Source organism: Petromyzon marinus, chromosome 3, assembly GCF_048934315.1.
Source record: "Petromyzon marinus isolate PM22_M1 ecotype Great Lakes invasive population chromosome 3, UKy_Petmar_22M1.pri1.0, whole genome shotgun sequence".
In the NCBI taxonomy this organism is placed as follows: Eukaryota; Metazoa; Chordata; class Hyperoartia; order Petromyzontiformes; family Petromyzontidae; genus Petromyzon; species Petromyzon marinus.
Genome location: NC_133669.1, coordinates 4,961,818 through 4,985,208, shown reverse-complemented (window position 1 = coordinate 4,985,208; position 23,391 = coordinate 4,961,818). Strand labels below are relative to the sequence as shown.

Here is a 23,391-nt window from a genome sequence, read left to right as displayed (position 1 = left end):
GAGCGCCCGCTGGCAGGAGGTCAAGGGGCAGACCCAGCAGGTGCCACGGGTCGACTGACAGACGCACACGCAGACAACCTCACACACGCACAGACGGACGCAGGTAGACGCAGACACTCGCGCACCCGACACCGAGTCCGGGCGACTCGGTCAACCTCGACGAGGAGCGAGGCGGTGGCTCTTTTAAAAGCCGCGCTCAAGCGGCTCCTGCCTCGGCCCGCCGCCGCAGCCACGAAGTCCTCTCCCCGCGAGGTGCCCATGTGCCCCGAGTGAGACCGCGGGGTGGCGACGATGCCGAGGCGAGCGCGCAAGGGAGCTCGACTCTGCGAGGAACCGGGGGCGCGGTGATCGAGGGCCGGGGGGGGCGGGCGGGGGTCGGTCCCGGTTGCCTGGACCCCTCGATCAGGGTCCGGCAGGGTCTCTCGGTGGGTAAAGGGAGTTGGACCCTGTTGAGGAGGGGTCGAGACGCGGACCCCGGTGGCTGGCAGCGGCGGAGGTGGTCACGGACAGGGGCGGGGGGAGGGAGTGCCCTGGGAGGCGTCGGAGGCCGGGCGGCGAGGGGAGCGACTCAGGCATGTCTCTGTCGGTGAGTACACGCGCGCGCGCACACACGTGCACACGGGTACACGTGCACACGGGTATACGTGTACACAGGTACACGTGTACACGGATACACGCACGCGTATGCATGGGCGCGAGAACGCGTGTCTATATAGACACGGGGACGCGTGTGTACACGGACACACGACAGCTCTGTGTACATGAACAAAACCTGCAGCGACGTTGTCGCCATAACAGAATGTTGGGGGCAAGTGATCTTAGCGAGCGCCTATTAAAGCCGCAATGGCGCACATGGTGGTGGTGATTTAAGAACCCGTGGCCGGCCGCCTTTGTCTTCCGCTTACCGATGTCGACACACACCGTACCGGGTACTTGATTAAGGCCGAGTTAATGGATGGTTCAGACCAAGTTCTGACTCCATCCGCCACCGCTGTGAGCCGGGGTCGGGAATCAACCTCGAGTTCAGTGTGCGAACTCACAGGTCGGGAGGAACACGCACACGCGACAACACGCGCTAGGCTACAAGACACGTCAAGGAACTAAGGCAAAGACAAATATCCTCCGTATAGCCTTGACAGACTGTAGGGGCAAGTGCTGTTAGCGAGCATCTATGAAGGCCGGAACGGTACACGAGGGGGTGAATGGTCAGCACAACGCCGGCCGCCTTTGTCTCCCCAGTGGCGATATTTACATACCGCACCAGGTAGTCATTTGAGGCTCAGTCACCTAGGGGAGGCCCAGAACCGGTTCAGATAATCGTCACTGGTGTTGGCCGTGAGCGGGAATCGAACTCGGATCGCCGGGTTCGTAGCGCAGCGCGCTAACTGCTACATTACCGCTAACCAGGAACGAAGGCACGCACACACACACACAAAGGCAAAGGTCCCCCGTATAGCCTCACCAGACTGTTGCGGCAAGTGCTGTTAGCGAGCACCTATGAAGGTCGGTACGGCACAGGAGGGGGGTACGTGGTAAGCACCACGCCGGGCCGCCTTTGTCTCCCCAATGATGATGTTCACACACACCGCACCATGTACTATTTTTTCCGGCTGAGTCGACCTAGGGGTAGACCCAGGACCGATTCAGACATTCGTTACCTATGTTAGTCGTGATTGGGAATCGAACGCGTACACACAAAGACAACGATCCCACGTATAGCCTTTAACAGACTCTTCGGGGAAAAGTGCTGTTCACGAGCACACGCACAGATGCACAACGGATGAACGCTCACAAAGGCATACGCACATACGATTAGCATGGTTGACTACGTACGGTGCAAAATAAGTTCAACATACGTGCATACGTGATCGCGCATGGATAAACGCACACACACACGTGAACACTTGCACGCAACATGCACGCAGAGGCAAGGAAAAACACACACATGCACGCCCAGATTAGTTTGTGATAACTGCGTTGGCAGTGATCCACAAGCACAAATAACAACAAACTCAACACACTCGTCAATAACACTGCCTTAAAATATATATAATGGGCGACGTTTCGGGCAATGACACTTCTCCAAAGCACCCAGAGAGGCCAGACAAGAGTGGAGGCCAGACGCTGACTGTCCCTCAACTGACCTCCACTCTACGTATATATGTATGATGTTGAACTTCTTTCGCACCGGTACGTAGCCAACCGCGCTAATCGGAGGTGCGGGTTGTCGCGTTGATGGCGCAACCTAGCTCGAGTTGTTCTGCGTATTGTACTGTTCCATGCTTTATTTGGCCAGTTAAGGCCCACTGAACTGCTACGTAGCTCTTTTACAGCAGCGACCTGGCCACAGATGATAGCTCAACGAAGTGGCTCATCGTGTGCACATTTGTAGCAGCCAAATACTCGCGTGTTCATTCTCGATGTGGAGTGGAAAAAACATCTGGAGGACCCGGAGAGAAAATCCACGCGACCACGTGGAGGACGTGCAAACTCTTAAATATACAGCAGGCGTCAGGGCCGGAATCGAACCGACGACCCTTCTGCTTTGTGGTAGCTGATGTCTTGTGTTCGTGTCGCAGTTTCGATGTTGCAAAAATTTATTTTATGTTATTTACACTTGTGCTTCTCGTCCCGGAGCATCGCCGTTATCGTTACACGCGCATCGTCAAGCGAACTCAGACATCATCCTGACTCTGCTGGATAAGACACCGAGTGACGAAACCGATGCCGAGTTTGCCTCTGTCGAAGCAAAATGCTGCTGAAATGTGTGCACTCCCAGAAGGCCTTGGGGCCAATGGGTTTTCAACCAAGATGAGAAAAAAAGTTTTGCTGGCTGGCTGGACGCTGGACGGACGGACACGTTCAAATGATGTGCGGGCTGCTTGTGTAAAAAAACAAACAACTTTCTTTTTTATTTAGATTCGGAGAGCCAGGCAGATGCATGAAGCAGACACCATTTCCTGCTTAGCTGTACGATGCTTAAAACAGATCACAGGTTTCTGGTGTTTGGAATGGCATCACTGCGTGAGAATGATGCTACGATTTCACAAATTCAGTGTTTCCAACCTGGAGCTTAAAATATTCACTTCTCATGATTGTAGGGTAAAAAAAGAAACATCGTACGATTAAATCAATAATTGACTCGTAATTTCACTGCTGGACGAAGGCCTCTGCACGCCCCGACCATGCTTCACCACGTTGGTCATTTGCGGGTCGGTCAAAAACTAAAGTAATAGTGCACAGAACCCTGTCTGCTGATGTCAGAACCAGTGGCGGGGAGTCGAACTCGGTTTGCTTAGATTTACTCCGCTGCACAACAACATTGTGTGGGACTACTTGTACAATTCATGCCCGCCGTGTTACTGTTCGGGTCAGATAGCTGGGCGATAACGTACGTGTGTAATAACGTTCGAATGCGTGCGCGGGATACGTGGACGATGCGACATGCTTGAATCGCTTAAGAGGAGGTTGTTGTGATGGGTGGTGCACGTGTGCGGGATGGAAGGGGGCCAAGTTACCGATGCGGTTATTGAAGGGGCACCCCAAGAGGTCAGCGAGCAGAAGGCAATGACCTTAAAACCACGTCGTGGACGACTTTAAGACCAGATTTTTTTTTTCACGAGCTCTAGCAAAGGGAAGGAAGCGATGGCGAGACAGCGTGGGGGGGGGTTCATCAGCGAAATTGAATGCGATAATCGTTTGATGTTTCAACTGACGTGCGCTCATTGCAGTGTTTCATCTCTGCAGCGAGTGTTAGAAGAGAGCATTCCACGTGGTTTTATTGAAACCAGGCGGCAGGACGCGTGCTCGGCACCACGTGTGCGCGCGTCTTCCCGATACGCGAGCACTCGTGCTGTTGCTGCTGCCGCTGCTATTGGCGCCCGTATTGTTATTAAACGGGGAAAAAGTCAAAATATTACACCGCAAACCTTAATCGGAAGAAAAAAATATATTTTAAAAGTATGCAATCGGCAACGTTTTGGACAATGGCCCTTCTTCGTAGCACATCAATGTTGTTAAGTTGAAATTATCACATGCTTTGAAGAAGGCCACTCGGCCTCTCTTGCCTCTCTATGTTCCGTGAAGAAGAGTTATTGCCCGAAACGTCACTTAAGATATACAGTGAGGGGAAAAAATATTTTATCCCCTGCTGATTTTGTACGTTTGCCCACTGACAAAGAAATGATCAGTCTATAATTTTAATGGTAGGTTCATTTGAACAGTGAGAGACAGAATAACAACAACAAAATCCAGAAAAACGCATTTCAAAGATGTTATAAATTGATTTGCATTTTAATGAGGGAAATAAGTATTTGACCCCCTCTCAATCAGAAAGATTTCTGGCTCCCAGGTGTCTTTTATACAGATAACGAGTTGAGATTAGGAGCACACTCTTAAAGGGAGTGCTCCTAATCGCAGCTTGTTACCTGTATAAAAGACACCTGTCCACAGAAGCAATCAATCAATCAGATTCCAAACTCTCCACCATGGCCAAGACCAAAAAGCTCTCCAAGGATGTCAGGGACAAGATTGTAGACCTACACAAGGCTGGAATGAGCTACAAGACATTGCCAAGCAGCTTGGTGAGGTGACAACAGTTGGTGCGATTATTCGCAAATGGAAGAAACACAAAATAGCTGTCAATCTCCCTCGGCCTGGGGCTCCATGCAATATCTCACCTCGTGGAGTTGCAATGATCTTGAGAACGTTGAGGAATCATCCCAGAACTACACGGGATGATCTTGTCAATGATCTCAAAGCAGCTGGGACCATAGTCACCAAGAAAACAATTGGTAACACACTACGCCGTGAAGGGTTGAAATCCTGCAGCGCCCGCAAGGTCCCCCTGCTCAAGAAAGCACATATACATGCCCGTCTGAAGTTTGCCAATGAACATCCGAATGATTCAGAGGACAACTGGGTGAAAGTGTTGTGGTCAGATGAGACCAAAATGGAGCTCTTTGGCATCAACTCAACTCGCCGTGTTTGGAGGAGGAATGCAGCCTATGACCCCAAGAACACCATCCCCACCGTCAAACATGGAGGTGGAAACATTATGCTTTGGGGGTGTTTTTCTGCTAAGGGGACAGGACAACTTCACCGCATCAAAGGGACGATGGACGGGGCCATGTACCGTCAAATCTTGGGTGAGAACCTCCTTCCCTCAGCCAGGGCATTGAAAATGGGTCGTGCATGGGTATTCCAGCATGACAATGACCCAAAACACACGGCCAAGGCAACAAAGGAGTGGCTCAAGAAGAAGCATATTAAGGTCCTGGAGTGGCCTAGCCAGTCTCCAGACCTTAATTCCATATTAAATCTGTGGAGGGAGCTGAAGGTTCGAGTTGCCAAACGTCAGCCTCGAAACCTTAATGACTTGGAGAAGATCTGCAAAGAGGAGTGGAACAAAATCCCTCCTGAGATGTGTGCAAACCTGGTGGCCAACTACAAGAAACGTCTGACCTCTGTGATTGCCAACAAGGGTTTTGCCACCAAGTACTAAGTCATGTTTTGCAGAGGGGTCATACTTATTTCCCTCATTAAAATGCCAATCAATTTATAACATTTTTGACATGCGTTTTTCTGGATTTCTTGTTGTTATTCTGTCTCTCACTATTCAAATAAACCTACCATAAAAATTATAGACTGATCATTTCTTTGTCGGTGGGCAAACGTACAAAATCAGCAGGGGATCAAATACTTTTTCCCTCACTGCATTATTTAAAACGAAGGCTGTTTTTTTGACGAATGTGTTGAGTTTTTTATTATTATTATTATTTTGCAATGCTTGATGTGGTGTAACAGGCATTGAAGCATTTTCCGGGGCAACGACCCGGACGGGCACGGTTCAAATTAAGCTCTGGCTATGGCAGTGTACATCAGATAGCTGACGACACTCATTCCCGTGACGCCTGTGTGTGTGTCTCTCTCTCTCTCTCTGGGTGTCGACTCAGCCTTAAACGAGTACCTGGTGCGGTGTGTTAACATCGCAACTGGGGAGACAAAGGCGGCCGGGCGTGGTTGCTGGTCACACACCACATCCTCGTGCGCCGTGCCGGCCTTCATTGGTGCTACTCGTTAACAGCACTTGCTCTAACAGTCTGTCAAATGCTACACGGGGGATCTTTGTATTTTTGTTTGTCGATGTGTGTACAACATCAGTGAGGCTGTTTGTGTGTGCGCGTCAGTGTTACACGGGTGTCGGTGTGCGCGTGTGTACACGCGGGTGTTGGAGTGGCTTAGTGGCTGGGTGTGCGTGCACATTTTGCCACAGTATGAAGCAGAGGTTGGAACATCTGCAAAGCATTTCCGTTTGTGACCCCGCAATAACTTTTACCTGCCCAGTAACCCCTTGCCAGCGAGCATTCCGCGCTTGACGTGGCCTCAAAGTGCACCTAGCTTGGCACAAGCGCCGTAAGGCGATGTCACCGCCAACTTAGTGGCGTTGTTGTCTGGAAGTGTGTGTGTGTGTGTTTGCGTATGTGGGGAGCGGTGGCGTCGTGGTTAGCGCATTGCGCTACGATCCCTGCGATCCGAGTTCCAGTCCCGCTTACGGTCAACACCGTATGACGGTTATCTAAACCGGTCCTGGGCCTTCCCTAGTACCTGGTGCGGTGTGCGTAAACATCAGCACTGGGGAGACGAAGGCGGCCGGGCGTGTTTGCTGGCCACACCACCTCCTCGTGTACTGTTTCGGCTTTTGTAGATGCTTGCTAGCAGCACTCGCCCCACCAGTCTGCGCTACATTGGGGATCATTGTCTTTGTGCGTGTGATGCCGTGTTTGTATGCGTAAGGGTGTGCGTGTGATCCATGCAAAACTGATACCATCACAATGCCCTCCCACGCAAGTATGCACGATGTCTGTATTATACCTGTTATCGACGCTCTTCACAAACGCATCTTAACAATTTCAATGCGATGCATTCCTCTCGCTCAACGAGAGATAGATTAGACGTTTCGGACAGGTGACCTTTATCGGCCACGCTACGGCCACGTGCGTCCACCCACCGCTGAGCGAGGGCCTCGGCACACCGCGCGGGTCTTCGCAGGGAGGGTGAGGGGGGTGGGGGTTGTTTGACCATACTTCACCATCCCTGGTCAATGCCGGTTGGTGAAAGATCTACCCATGCATGCCTCCGCACGCATTTAATACGCGTATGAAAACCTCTTGCTGCTGTGGGTCTAGCGATGCATGAGACTGAATTGCGCGTGTGTTCACGTGACCCCTCCAGCCACTAGAGGCCGCAACATTCACCAACAATAAAAAAAACCGAACCGCGACCCTGAATTGCTATATATATAATTGATATATATATCGGATATACATCAATTATATATATCATATATCGTCTATATATCATCGCCGGCAGTGTAATGCGCAAATCGTTACAACCCCATATTCCACGACGACCGTAGTTTTATAATGGATTGACCGTACCCGTCAATGGAATGTGGAATTTCCTACTTCGGCTCAGGGCGGCCAACGGAGATAACAGGCGCTCCGATACTCGTTTGAGAGAAGTTGTGACACTTTCAAAAGACCACATTGCATCAAGACGTTGTGTGAACGAAGCAACCCCAGAACGTCACGGCCTATGAGCGGCGACGCGTTCGGCGTTTGTTGCAGAGTCACGGTTCGAATCCCAGCGGCCGCCCTGATTAATACTGCCGGTGTAATTAAAACGTATACAAATTTCTATATACGGAGGACGTTAAAGTCCCGTGATGTCATTCACAAGAGCAGGCGATTTGTGTGCCGACGTCATGGTCCATGTGTTTGCCAAACTTGAAGAAAAAAAAAGACACCACAAATTACTGAATGTGAATGATTCATAGCAATCGCCCCCCCCCACTCCTCCCCAACTGCGAAAACTCGGCATGACCCCTGAAAAAGAGTCAGGAGACTCAGCGAGGAGGTGGATGCACCCGATCACATCGGGACCTCGGGAAAAATCAGGGTTGGGTTTCAGGTGTTACAGGTGCCACAGGTGTTGCAGGTGTCACAGGTGTGTCAGGTATCACAGGTGTCAGAGGTGCCACAGGTGTTGCAGGTGTCACAGGTGTGTCAGGTATCACAGGTGTCACAGGTGTCACAGGTGTTGCAGGTGTCACAGGTGTGTCAGGTATCACAGGTGTTACAGGTGCCACAGGTGTTGCAGGTGTCACAGGTGTGTCAGGTATCACAGGTGTCACAGGTGCCACAGGTGTTGCAGGTGTCACAGGTGTGTCAGGTATCACAGGTGTCACAGGTGCCACAGGTGTTGCAGGTGTCACAGGTGTGTCAGGTATCACAGGTGTCACAGGTGTCACAGGTGTTACAGGTGCTATAGGCCACGGGCTGTGCGCCCCGCATGGTGGGCAGACCGTAGCAGTGCAGCTGCATTAATTGTTAAATGGTACTAGATGCCCCCGCCCCCCTCATCTATGCACTCCATATTCACCAGCGCAGCAGTGGATAGATCATAGCTGATGATAATGTCGAGCGAATTTATTCTGCGAATTCATTTCCAGGCGTTCCCAGGCCAGCCGAGCGACACCGTCCCGCCTGCAGCTTGTGTCCTGGGCCGGCCCCGGGGGTCTTCGGCCAGTGTCGTTATTATTATTATTATAATTATTATTATTATAATTATTATTATAATAATAACACAGCTGTTTAGCGCCATGGTGCCTTACCGGCTGCAACAATTGAGCCTTATTTAAAGCTACTACATTTGATCAGGCAGCGTTATTAACGAATGTGTTTATTTGTGTTGTTGTTAATTTTGCTTTGTGCACCACTACCAACGCAGCAGCAGCAGCAGCAGCATCACCACGTTTTTATTTTTACCAGGTAAAGCCCATTGAACTATTTGCTCTTTTTCAGAGGCAACCTGGTCACACGTGATAGCTCATAATCGAAATGGCTTATATCATAATCATCACACGTGGAAATTTATAGTAGCAGCCAAATAATCTAAGCGCACGGGGAGAGAACTTGCGAACGACAAATATACAACAGGCGTCGTCAGGGTTCGGGATCAAACTCGTGCCCTCCTGCGTACCAAGCGAGGCCAAATAACATCTCGCCACCGCGTGGCCCCAATAATTGGTTTACCTTCTTACCAAATCACGCTGGCAGCTTCTGCACTTCTGACACATGCCAATCAACCAAATTTGCGAGTGCTAAATGCATGAATTACGTCCGTCCGCCTGCACCATATAGTATGATCATAGTCGACGCTAAACTTTCAGGCAATAGCCTTCCACCAGGGGTTAACAGCTGTTATAATATTGTAAGAATGGATGCACGCTGTGATGCACACCCCGTTGTCAATCCACTGCTGGATGAAGACCACCCCCGTGCCGTGCCCGTCATGGGAGTTGTTGGACGATCGCAGCGCTGTTTTGGTGGATCAGGGGGAGCATGGAAGTACAGAACAACGACAGACGTTGTTGCAGCACTTGCCAACAACAAACCACTTGGAGCCGTCGCAGCAGCAGCAGCCTATAGCAACCCGTTGTGCATGCTGGCGACCCACTCAAGCGGTAAGCAGGCTCAGCCCCTGCTGAGCTTCCTAGATCTGACATGGGATGAATCATTCGGTTTTCGAATTCGTGACGATGATTGAGACGACGATGGTTTGTCGCCGTGATGTGTAACATTGACGTTGACAATGACCACAGCAACAGCGCTGGTGATTAATAATAAAAATAAACGAAACGACACCAGAAATACACGAGAGTCTGTAGGTACACGCAGGAATGTGAATTCCCCCGCAAATCTGTGCGGCTACCTGGATCGTGTTAAACAAAAACATCCACTTCGGGCCTCGCCGACCTGCCTGCCATTCTGTGCAACTCGGGGAGGGAGGGTAGGTGGGGGGGGGGGGCTAGGTGGGGGGGGGGCTAGGTGGGGGGGCAGGTGGGGGGCTAGGTGGGGGGAGGGCTAGGTGGGGGGTAGGGCGAGGTGGGGGGGCAGGTGGGGGGCTAGGTGGGGGGGCTAGGTGGGGGGGGGCTAAGTGGGGGAGGCTATGTGGGGGGGCTAGGTGGGAGGTAGGGCTAGGTGGGGGTTAGGGCTAGGTGGGGGGGGGCAGGTGGGGCGGCGAGGTGGGGGGGCTAGGTGGGGGGTGGGGCTAGGTGGGAGAGGCTAGGGGGGGGATCTAGGTGGGGGAGGCTAGGTGGGGGGTGGGGCTAGGTGGGGGGGCTAGGTGGGGGGTAGGGAGGGATATGTGGGGTGGAGGGGGTGCTAAGTGGGGGAGGCGGCTAGGTAGGTGGGAGATTCTAGTGTCTGCAAATGTCCCGGCTGTCCCTGGCGGCACGACGTAGCGAGCGGTGACATCTCACTCTGCATTCATCAATCAGCTATCGCCATTCGAGAGCGTCTCTCGCTCGCTCGCTCGCTCTCTCTCGCTCTCTCGTCGCCCTTCACACTCTCTGTCTCCTTCTCGAGACCACTACTCTCCTTTTATTCCTCTCGTGCACGCGATCTCTCAAAGGTTCCAAACGATCGCACAAAAAAGAACGCATTATTTAATTCAACGTAAATATTTAAACAACGAGGTAAAAAAAAAGAACACGTGGTTATACAGCGTTTGCGTTGTTTACATTGTTGTCCTTCCACGCACCTCCGATTCCCACAGTTGCCTGCGTACGGTGCGAAAGAAGTTCAACGTCCCATATATTTGTTTTGGCAATTTTGCCCCCGAAATGTGGGCGTTTGGAATTGGCGAGCCGTGTGCTTCGATTTGTTCCAGCCACTGGTTCCGGGGTCGTGCACTTTTTGTGAACGCGTTGACGGCCAGTGCCCAGCGCTCACCACCGATTAATGCTGCGGTGGTATTAACCAAAATTTACAATGATTGGGTAAAACCATATACCGCAGGAGCAACATCGCCCCATCACATTGTGAAACGACTGTAAACTCATCTGCGAATCATAACGCCTCGCGCTATGGATAATAGCGCGGCTACCATATGTGGCTATAATGATTTTAATTATGTTTGGCCATAACCAGAACAACCACCACCATCATTACTCCAGTCACTGTCCCCATCGATACTAAAATTAACACAACAACCACCACCATCACCACCATCGATACTATTATCACCACCACATCCATGAACACCACGAGTAGCACCAACAACTTCACCACCACCACCAGCATTACTGCGATTAATATCACCACCACCAGCATTACTGCGATTAATATCACCATCAGCACCACCACCACCATTACTGCGATTAATATCACCATCAGCACCAACACACTGTTGAGGGGCAAGTTCTGTTAGCGAGCACCTATTAAGGCCGGCATGGCAGACGAGGGGGTGGGGTGGCCAGCACCAGGGCCGACGGCACCAGGTACTCAATTGAGGCTTAGTCGACCTAGTTGAGACCCAGGACCGGTTCAGATAATCGTCACTGGTGTTGGCCATGAGCGGGAATCGAACTCGGGACGCTGGATTCGTAGCGCAGCATGCGCCATCCGCTGCACCACCGCTCCCCCATACTAACACCACCACCACCGCCAACACGAGGTAATATACGCGTATACACTACTAAAACCATTACCAGGACCAACCACCGCCCCCGCGTCCCCCTTTCTCACGCCCGCGTTCCGCGGGGTCCCTGGGTGGTGGTGGTGGCTGTGGAGGGGTTTACGGTTCAAGATCCCCGCAAATCCTCTCACTCACGACGCGCGGTCCTCTAATGGAGGCAGCAGCCGCCCAAAGACAAACAGAACAGAGCTCCACGTGAGACGCGAGCCATTCCGCCCCTCCACACAGGTGTCCTCACCTGCTGCGCGCGCTCAAGCGTGAGCAGCGGGGCTCGAGGTGGTAGAATACTTCTCCAAATCTCAGACAAAGGCAAATAACCCCCCCCCCCCACCCCCTTTATATCATCACCAGACGTTTGGGGCAAGTGCTGTGCGCGAGCACTCAAACCCAGATATACACTCACAAAGATAAAGGCCCCTCTCCCCGTATAGCCTCACCAGACTGTTACGCAAGCGATGTTAGCGATCACCTATGAAGGCCAGCTCGGCACACGAGGGAGGGGAGGGGGGGTGGTCAGCACTACGCATGCGATTTTACACAACGCACCGGGAACTAATTTGAGGCTGAGTCGACCTAGGAGAGGAGGCCTATGACCAGGTTCAGATACTCGTCACCGGTGTTGGCCGTGAGTGGGAATCCGAACCCGGCTCGCCTGGTTCGTAACGCAGCGCGCTAACCGCTGCACTACCGCTCCCCCCCACCCCCCAATGTGCGCGTCTCACACACACACAGATCTCCCCCACCCCCATCCATCCATGCAGCCTTTGACAAGTCGCTGGCTGAGTGTGGCAGGTGCTGATAGCCAGAGCCTATTGAGTCAGGTACCTGCCATAGCATAACCATTAGCGGCGTTCTGCAGAATCTAAGCGTAACAGATAAGCGGACGATTGACGTCCAATTGGTATCGCTGCCGCTCCACGTGCAAAAAACATCTACACGTGTTTTCGAACACAACCCATTGCCCCCCCCCCCCCCCCCGCGGCCTTCTGGGAGTGCGTAATTGTCAGCAGTATTGTCTGAGTACTCGCAAAACTCGGGGCCGGTTCATCAGCAAGGTTTGCTTGAATCAGTGGCGGTGAGTTGGCAGATGTTATGGCCTATCAGGGTCCGGGGCTACGGTTCGATTCCGTCTCCCGGTGAAAATGTTCAAACAATGGTGCAGGTTTCTTAAATAAGCTCCCCCACCCCCCTCTCCCGCCTCGCCATCGCAAGGTCGCGTGCTGGTGGCAAGGCCGTAGCCATGGAGTCAACATTGGGGGGGACCAAATCTTCCAGGGGATGTGGGGGTCCCCCCCCCAGAAAAAAATCTAAATTTGAAAACGATTTTCCTGCCATTTCCTGCCTAAAATATAAAAAAAAAATTCACTAACAAATACGATGAACTTTTTATTTATTTTTAACAATAATGTCTAACAGTGTATCGTATTACATTGCTCTGTTTTTTCTTTTTTACCTTTTCTTGTTTCATTGTATGTAATGGCAGAGATTAGGGATTAATAAAGTACAACCATAACCACAATCATATAAACATACATCTATTTAAAAGCAATATATTGGGGGGGGGGACATTTTGAGCATATTTGAATATTGGAATATTGGGGGGGGATGTGTGTCCCCCCCAATATATATTATAATTACGGCCTTGGCTGGTGGGGTGGTGAAGTATGGGTGCTCCCACCCCTTCCGAGACGATTTCGTGAGCGTGGCAGAGCAGACCAAATAGTCCCTTGAGGGGCTGGTGATTATTTCGTTTCGCGGGCAGTGGCGTGAACTTGCAATTGTGGTGTTGCAATCACCGCGCCCGGCCGCCTTTGTCTCCCCCAAATGATGATGTTTATACACCGCACCAGGAGCAATATATATTTAAGGTTGAATCTAACTCGTGGATACCCATGACCGGTTCAGATCTTCAGCCGCCGCTGATATTAGTCGTGGTTGGGAATTCAACAAAGATCGTCGCTGTGGTTGTCGTGCAGCGCGTTAACCACGACGCCAACGATTTCCCTCCTCCCCAAAACAGGAGTACACACACAGAGCTGCGTTGGTAGTTATTTACGCAGATACACAACACACACACACAAAGTGCACAACATCCACGTACATAACGTGACTCCTTGGTCACGTGTCCCCGCCCCCAAATTCCCCCATCATTGCCCCCCCCCCCTTCACCGGCCCCACTCCCCCCGACCCCCCGGGGTGCAGGGATCACGCATCGTGTCAGCGGTTTAGACGTCACACGTGACGTCAATTAGAGTCCTCTGCGCTCACTCAGGTGTGTCTTGTCTCCCCCTCCCCCCAGCCCACCTGGGCCCCTGGGGGGTACGTGGGAGGGAGGGGGGGGCGATTACCCAGAATCTCCCCTCCCCCCCATAGAGGTGTGCTGCTGTCACGTGACGGCAATACCTGTATAAGGAGCCGCCCTTCATCGTGCACCTGCATGAGTGCGTCTATATATATAGAGAGAGAGCGACAAATATTGCCTCGCGGCAGTTTTGCCTTTACATACATACATGTGTCGAGTCCGTTCCGTTCTGCGAAATACTGTAGCAGTCTTTCTAATAAGTCGCCTTGCCCACACACGTCCTGTACACAAGCTACAAAACAGAGATCGCCCGCATAGCCGTAACAGGCTGTTGGGGCAGGTGCTGTTAGCGAGCACCTCAAAACACACAGATCCCCCGTATAGCCTTAACAGACTGTAGGGGGAAAGTGCCTTTAGCGATCTTACCTATAAAGGCCGGAACGGTGCACGGAGGGGGTGGCTGGCCAGCACCACGCCCGCCCGCCTTTGTCTCCCCAGTGGAAATGTTTACACACCGTACCAAGTACTCATATGAGGCTGAGTCGACCTAGGGGAGACCCATAACCGGTTCAGATGATCGTCACCGGTGTTAGTCGTGAGCGGGAATCGGAGCCGGGTTGGCGGGTTCATAGGGCAGCGCGCTAACCGCTAGACTAGACTACCGCTCCCCATACACACAAAGATAAATATCCCCGTATAGCCTTAACAGACTGTAGGGGCAAGTGCTGTTAGCGAGCACCTATGAAGGCCGGAACGGTACACGAGGGGGTGGGTGGCCAGCACCACGCCCGACCGCCTTTGTCTCCCTAGTGGCGATATTTACACACCGCACCAGGTACTCATTTGAGGCTGAGTCGACCTAGGGGAGGCCCAGGACCGGCTCAGATAATCGTCACTGTTGTTGGCCGTGAGCGGGAATCGAACCTTGTCACCAGGTTCATAGCGCAGCGCGCTAACCGCTACACTACCGCTCCCCGTATACACACACACACGCGCACGTGCATGCACACATGGGCCGAATTCCTGCACTGGAGTTGTGTTGTTGTTGTTGTTGCCCTGCTTGTTTTCAGTATAAATTACCGCGACCGGAATATCTGGAAAAACGAATCCCACAGGCGAATGCGACCAATCAGCAGACCGGGTTGGTGAGGGTTGGGCAAGACAAATAATCCTGCTGTCTTTATGACGTCACGACGCTCGCCTCAGTCGACCAATCACACTTAGATCCGTCTAGTGCCGCGTGCGTGCTACCTTCCAGATGTATTCTCGTCACAATGTTCCAAACCACTGCGGTAATTTCTCTTGGAGCACGTCTATGAGTGTCACCTCGCGTACTGGGTCGTTCTCTCATTGCTGAATTTTATTTTTTTCTCTAAGAGCATTAATGTTTTCACATTCAAGAACCTCCAATCTCTGTGCTCTGCGAACTCTTTGCCTCCAAATGTTATGGATCACAGGTGTGCACACAAACTGACGTGTTCACAACCCTCCACCAGGTACCAATTTAAGGCTGCGTCCATCTAGGGGAGGCTCTGAACTGGCGGAACTTAATGTGAGCTGTGGTCGGGAATTGAACTCAGGATGACTGCGCTAATCATTATACCACTGCCATCTGCTAAAAAAAGCCACTTGGAACATAAACCTATGAAGTTATATGGGCGAATCTTTGCTTTTGAATGTGTGTGGGTGTGCTTGCAAGTGTCTGTGCCGCATCTTCATGTGGTGCCTATGACACACGCATGTGCCCACCTATGACGTTCGTGTATGGCCTCTATCACACGCGGAGTGGGGGGGGGGGTTGTGGGAAGAGTGGCCCGCGCACTTCGCTTTAAAGCCACACGGCCGGCCTGGGATTCGAATTGCTAGCCATGGATAACATCGGTGACGAATTTTATCCGAACCTGTACTGTGCCTCCCCTAGGTTGACTCAACCTTAAACAAGTACCTAAGGTGGCGTGCACACAACGGCACTTGGGAGCCAGAGGCGCCCACCCCCCCTCGACCCCTCAAGCGTGCTGTGCCGCCCGTCGTAAGTGCTCGCTAAAAGCACTTGCCCCAACAGTCTGTGTAGGCTATATTCGAGATGCTTGTGTGATATACAGTATATATACGCGTATATTACCTCTTACGTAGGCATGCGGTCTGCATCACACACTCCTATAAAAGTATGGCCACATGTCAATCATCTCGTATACTCTACTGTAAGCAGGTATTCGCACGATAGCGCTTGGAGCTGGGTTTGACCAAACTAAGTGAAAACAATGTTAGAGAAGTGGTTACTGCTCTGCACAACAATGCCGTCCACCTGGGTTCAATCCCTGGCCATGATGCATTGCACCATATTTTCAGCCGAAAGCAATGCCTGGTTCAGTGACGGTGCGACGAAAAGCATCAGTAAAGACAGGGAGACAAAGGTGGCCGTGCGTGCGCTGTTCTGGCTTTGCCAAACCTCCCACAGCTATGTGAATAATAGGGTTGACGTGATATGGCAAGGCTGCAATATAAGGTTCACGTTGATGAAGTGGATTCTGTTAAACCGGGTGAGAATTCGAGAGACCAGGGAAGAGTCTCATTTGCAAGAAAGATACGGGTCACTGAAGTTACGAAAAAGCATCAAATAAGCAAATAGAAATCGGATGCAGAACAATAACATATAAACCAAAACAAAAACAACCACGTGACTGGAGAAATCGAACAGAGTGCACAAACATCAATCATTGCTGCGTCGAACAATATTTCCGGTGACGTCGGTTTTGCAAAATATCGTTATCTCGCGAATATAATTGCCGAATGATTCAAAGACTATTAATTGAAACATTTAAAATCCGTACTTAAAACTACAGCAAAGGACAAAAACAATGCAATAAAATAGTGAAATAAGAATCTTAAGTGATGGGAAATCGATATCACGAGAATCATCATTTCGCGAAGGTTTACACCGCATCGTTAACATGATATCGCGCGAACCTAAATACATCAATTGATATCGGGAGGAGTAGGCGTAACGTACACCCACTAGAGAGGCCTTATAGAGCTCCCCCGAGTGGAGGCTCTTCCGCCAGCGGTGCAGCGATGGATGCAATTGCAGGGCCGCGCCTTGAACGAACGAACCCATCTTCATTTGCATGGCGTACTTGTCAAAATAGACTTCACGCGAATGTCTCAACGCATTGAATGTATGCAGCACGAGACATTTAGCGTCAAATATCAACGCAGCAAATGTGCCGGAGGCACCACATTAATAAAAAAAATACAAGTGCTTTTGTTATTAATATTATTGCTACTAACAAAGAGCAGCAGCAAGTAGGAAATAAACAGTGGCTGACATAAACCGCCGCAGGAATGTGGAATGTCCAACCACCACCGGCGCAGGGGCTGCTAGTGGGAGATGAGCATTGTGTGTGTGGCTCCGAGTCGCGCGCGGTTTCTCGGCGAGACACTTGGCGCGCCTCGTTGCGAGATTTACGCGTGGCGTGTGGCACGGTGCATTGATTTACAAGAACGTCCTCAGTGAAGAACGTCGCCTGTGAAGAACGTCGCCTGTGAAGAACGTCGCCTGTGAAGAACGTCGCCTGTGAAGAACGTCGCCTGTGAAGAACGTCGCCTGTGAAGAACGTCGCCTGCTAAGAACGCCGCCTGCTAAGAACGCCGCCTGTGAAGAACGTCGCCTGTGAAGAACGTCGCCTGTGAAGAACTCCGCCTGTGAAAAACGTCGCCTCTGAAGAACGTCGCCTCTGAAGAACGTCGCCTGTGAAGAACGCGGCCTGCTAAGAACGTCGCCTGTGAAGAACGTCGCCTGTGAAGAACGTCGCCTGTGAAGAACGTCGCCTGCTAAGAACGTCGCCTGTGAAGAACGTCGCCTGTGAAGAACGCCGCCTGTGAAGAACGTCGCCTGTGAAGAACGTCGCCTGCTAAGAACGTCGCCTGTGAAGAACGTCGCCTGTGAAGAACGCCGTCTGCTAAGAACGTCGTCTGCATAAAAATGGGGGGGGGGGAGGGAGGGGGAACTTTCCAACACCCTCTTTTGTAGTCATTGAGAAACATCACTGAGAAACACCTCAATGCCTACAAAGGAGATTACGAAGCAGATGAAAGACTTCCACAAACAAGACCCTCGTCTTCTCTGCAGGGCAATAAACGTCTCAATAGCTCCCTTTCTCCCGCTCGTAACTCTTGCCGTGACTAAGGGGGGCGGTGGATGAGGGGTGGGGGCGGCCCGCCTTGTCGTGCCCCGCGAACTCTTCCTCTTCGCGACACCGATGGGGGCAGCCGCGTTTGACGCACCACGTGCTCACTCGTCAACCCAAAGCGCGCACGCCGAGCGGCCCTATCACCCTGCCATGACGTCGGCCACACACACACACACACAATGACGTCGGCCACACACACAATGACATCGGCCACACACGCACACACAGTGACCAACTCTTGCGGATGGCGTCACGGGATCTTTAACGTCCACTGTGAAGCGGACGGCGTGCAGTCGTAGTAGGCAGTGCTGGACGATCCTAGTAGCACAAGCCGCTTCAAATGCTACGGGCCCCGCACTTTCAAGGGCCCCGCGCTAAATGCCTTCAAGATATAAATTCCGGTTCAGTGATTCTGAACTTGCTCTATTACTATAGTACTATACCGCCTTCAACTTTTATGGACGACTCGGTGTTTAAGGTTAGCCATTTGTCGTATTATCTGGCTGGAAAGCAAATGAAAAAAATACAATTACTTTACTATGCAAGTTAAACATCTGTGTTTTAATATTTACGTGTTTTTTTTATTTAGGGCCCCTTTACAACATATGCTACGGGCCCACACCAGCTTAATCCGGCACTGGTAGTAGTAGTCTTTTTTGCTTGCTTTTACAGTTAATTAAACCCGCGATATTAATCAGGGCGCCCGCCGCTCGAAAAGAACCGTGAGCATCTGCGACAAGCCGGGTGCTACGCGCAACTGCGACGTCACGTCACCGCCACAGGAATGTCGAATTTCCGCCTCTGGCTCAGGGCCACCGATGCGGATGAGTGGTGCCGCGACGCTCTTGTTTAGCACGGAGACATTTCATTTGACATTTGAAAGGAAGCTTGAAGGAGGTTTGAATTATTCAGAAAACCTATGCGATTTAAGCGAAATGCTTAGCACACACACGCGCACATATATACGCTGTCTGTCGGGGATGTCTTCCCAAATTTTCGGATTCATCTGGAAAATATGAGAAAAGATTAAAAACCCCTGAAGATCCAAATCTTGAATTCCAAAGTCATCGCTCCTCTCCATTTTCAATGCACCAAGAATTTTTCCTCTTGTAGAGCGGGGCCAGAATCCGATGGAAAGTGAGCTAAGCAAAGCTAAGTTACTGGCACACTATATATACGGAAGAGACAAAGACCCCCTCGTATAGGCAGCATAGAATGTTGGGCCAAGTGCTGTTAGCGAGGACGAGCGAGTGGTGTGGCCGTTAACCACGCCTGGCCTGACCTTTCTTTCTCCCCAGTGCTGTTCGACAGAGCATAGCAGGTACTATTTTTGAAAAAAATGTTTAAGGCTGAGTCGACCTAGTGGAGGTCCAGGACCGGTTCAGACATTACCCGCCGCCACCGACGCCAGCCCTCGGCCGGGAATTGAAGACCCAGGCGGTCGCCGTTAGCGCAAGAGTTTTATTGAGAGAGAGGAAGGTAGGGGGGGGAGAGAGGGGAGGGGGACGACCGAGAGCCATGAGAAAGAGAAATCAAGTCCGTGCTAGACTCCCAACAATTAAAACAAAACAAAAAAACGGTGATTTGAAAAAGAAATCGGGGCGGTGGGAGAGTGGGTAACCTCAGCTCATCCGTACATCTGGGGCCACGACAATACATTGAATACCGCTTTGTGGAAGGCCAATGCTGATCCACAGTGAGTGTTTTATTTGGAGAGAAAGGGAGGGGGAGGTAACGAGGTATCGAGAGAAGCGGTGAAAGGGAGACGCTGAGAGATGCGGGGAGAAAAGGGATGGCAAAGGGAGAGAGAGAGAGCTGAAAGAGAGAGAGAGAGCAGGGGAGGTGGCGGTTGGCGCAGGAGGCTGTGTTGGAGCGATGAGCCAGCACGCCTGAGAAACCTGGGTTCGAACCCCGGTGTCGGCCACCTGCGATGATTGAATGCGTAGATTACTCGCGTTTGCCCAAAATAATAACAATTTGAATTTGGCGTTTCAATCAAATCATGTTAATTCTCTCTCTTGAGAATGCAACACTTGAATTTGATTGGCCACTCTTGGCAGGGCATGTCAAGTTGTGCCTCCTTCAGTTTGGAGAGTGAGTGACCTATTGCTGTCACGTCTGAAGTTGCGCTGTGATGTCATATTCTGGGGCCCTTTTCTGGCACGGGGTGGTGCTCCGCTAGCTGCGAGGGTTCTGAATGCGAATGTTTATATCAAGTAACATCATGAAGTTCGACACGCATGTTGCCTCTAGAGTCTGGAACTCCGTAACCCTCCCAACCACACCTGTGCTGTCAGCTTCCTGCTCCTGTTCAAGCCCAGACTCCAATACTTTCCTCTTTGTACGGGACGGACAGAGAGAGAGGCGGGGGGCAGATAGCGGGAGATAACGAGGGATATTAAACGGGCGAGGCAGAGACATTTCTATTATTTCGTATGGTGGCAGCAGCAGTGTGTTCAGGGGCTAGCTGCCAATGTGGAGGTTTGCCAGCCATGAGAGGGATTCAGGAGATTTATGTACAGGGACTCCTCCACTTACGAACGAGTTAGGTTCCAGCGGTCTGTTCGTAAGTCGATTTGTTCGTAAGTCCAATTTTACTGCTGTCGATTCCAAACATGTTGAACGGCGTGTACACTAAACACGGGTAATGGCTGTAAAAGTTGTATAATCTCCTGTAGACGTAGATGCCACCGATTCTTCGCATTTTGCAGATGTAGGTTCCACCACCGCCATCTATTGTACGGCGGTTGAACTTACGACTCTCGGTCCGAACAGGCAACTGGACATATGTACAGGTTTATTTCGTAATAATAGGGGTTTTCCCCTTTTTTTCTGGCAACAAAACTGAAACCTTTATACGAGGAATCATGTGTGCATTAACCACAATACTTGTGGTCAAAATGCAAACAAAAAACACACTGATAATATATGCATTGTCCTTGAAACTGATTGGTTCACACCTGAGACGGCTTTCTTTTTGAGACGAGGCTCAGAGTGTGTTTTTTGTTTGCATTTTGACCACAGGTATTGTGGTTAACGCACACATGATTCCTTGTAAAAAGGTTTCAGTTTTGTTGCCAGAAAAAAAGGGGGAAAACCCTATTATTATATTTTGGCACTGGCAAAGGAGGTCTAATGATGTAGGTTTATTCGTATCCCTGAGAGTTCGCAAGTCGAATGTTCGTAAATAGAGGAGTCCCTGTACGTTGAACTTCTTTCTCACCGTGCGTAGCCCTAACCGTGCCAACTGGAGTTCGTGTTAGTGTTACTATACCTCCTCCGTTGAAGGAGCGCAGACTACAGTTGTCTGCGATATTGGTCCACAGTTTAACTTGCGTGGCCACAGTCGCATTGCCGTGACGTGTTTTTAATGTGTGTGTTGAACTTCTTTCGCACCGTACTTAGCCAACCGAGGCGCGGGGAGGGGGGGGGAAGGACACCAAACTAAACACAAAAAGCAGTCTGGGCTTGAACAAGTGTTCGAGATGGACACCATAAGAGAGAGAGAGAGAGCAAAAAAAGAGTTGAAAAATATATAAAGGGGTTATAACAAGATCTGAGAAAGGTCAGCAGTGACAGCTACAGGTTGAGGAAGATACATAAAAGGGAGCAGGAGGGCGTGCGAGCCAGACAGAGAGCGCGCGTGTGTGTGTAGGACAGAAAGAGATTGTGCTACGGAGAGAGCGAGGGAGGGAGATAAGAGGCGGCGTCTCTCCGAACCAAGAGACGCGCTGCGGCGCTCACTCTCTCGTCTCTCACGTGGCCTCGTCTCTCCCTCGTTTTCCTCGCCGCACTCGAGCCACCAAAACTCTCGGTTCCCCCCCCCCTCCCTCCTCCGCCGCCCCCCCCCCCTGCTCACCCTCCTCCTCCTCCTCTGTGTGTAGCCGCTCGGTGCAGAGTTTCCAGCCCCTTGATGAGCCGCGAGCACCTGAGTGTTTACTCACAATCAGGGCTCAGGTTGCTCACGAGTCGGGAGTCACCTGCCGCGCTGCGTGCTGGGTGCTGGGTGAGCGCGGCGCGACAGTCGCAAAGACAAAGAGGCCACCCCCCCCCCCCCCCCACCGTGTAGCCATTAACAGACACACGCGTGTACACACACGCACACACACACACAATACGTGTAACATTGGCACACGCAACCTCGCTGATGTGTACACACAGAGACCCTCCGTGTGTAGCCTTTGACAGGTTGTCGGGACAAGTGCTGTTAGCGAGTAGCTATGAAGGCCGGCACGGCCCACGAGGGGATGGGAGGTCAGCACCACGTGTTCGCTTTTTTTGCGGCGACTCTTTGGGGGGGGGCACTCCGCAGGATTGGCTCGTGCAGGCAATCGTCGCTGGCGCTCGCCTTGAGCGGGAGTCGAACTCGGCGGATCGGGCCACCCGACTCCACAGTCACGCGACGCGGACAACCCCAACTCGGGTGACTCCGCTGGGAACCCGGGGCCAGCACCCCCCACCTCCTCCCGCCCCCGATTCATGAACGAGGCTCACACAATCAGGACCCACTTCGGTTCACGTGCCTCAATAGCTGTGAGTCATCTGCCGCATGTGCGTGTGTGTGTGTGCGAGCGTGGGCTCGGTGTGCATGCACGTGTGTGTATGTAGTGGAGAGCGGTCGTGTAGCGGCGAGCGTGCTGCGCTACGAACCCCGGCCACCCTGGGTTCGATTCCCGCTCGCTGGCCAACACCAGTGACGATTATCTGAACCCGCTTCTGGGCCTCCCCTAGGTCGACTCGGCTTCAAATGAGTACCTGGTGCGGTGTGTAAACGTCGCCACTGGGGAGACAAAGGCGGTCGGGCGTAGTGTTGGCCACCCAGCCCCTCGTGTGCCGTTCCGGACTTCATAAGTGCTCGCTAACAGCACTTGCCCCAACAGTCGGTTAAAGGCTATCCGGGGGGGGGGGGGGTCTTTGTCTTTGTCCTTTGGTGATGCTCGTGCCAGGCTAATCACTGTAACAAAAACATGTTTTTTTGGTTCCTGGATAGTAAGTGTTATTTCCTAATTGCTTATGCCTCAAAAGTACAGAAAAAGGCTTATTTTCCACAAACTTTGCTTTTGTGACCAGGACAGTGATGTTTTTAAATGTACCTATTTTCAATGAGAAAGCGTGTGCATTTGTGTCTTTCTTTCACATAAAGTCCCGGTCACAAAAGCAAAGTTTATGGGGAATAATAATAATAGCAATTTTCTATACTTTTCAGGCATACGCAATTAAAATATAACACTTAGTACCCAGGAACAATAATTGTGTTACGTAATTATGACCAGATTTAGATCTTCTTGTCCCCGGGACACCTGAGCAGAAAATGCCGCGCCCCACCCTCCCCTCCCCTCCCACCCACCGCCTGTTCCC

At 51.5% G+C, this 23,391-nt stretch overlaps 1 protein-coding gene across 1 annotated transcript in view; it reads left to right on the top strand.

Moving 5' to 3' along the window:
- The first annotated feature begins 389 nt into the window (after positions 1-389).
- The window catches only part of LOC116952245 (uncharacterized), a 93,063-nt gene continuing 70,061 nt past the window's right edge, over positions 390-23,391 (top strand). Inside the window, exon 1 of the mRNA XM_032971443.2 lies at positions 390-586. Coding sequence (XP_032827334.2) covers positions 575-586 — 12 coding nt within the window. The 5' untranslated portion in view covers positions 390-574. The remainder of the gene's footprint in view (positions 587-23,391) is intronic.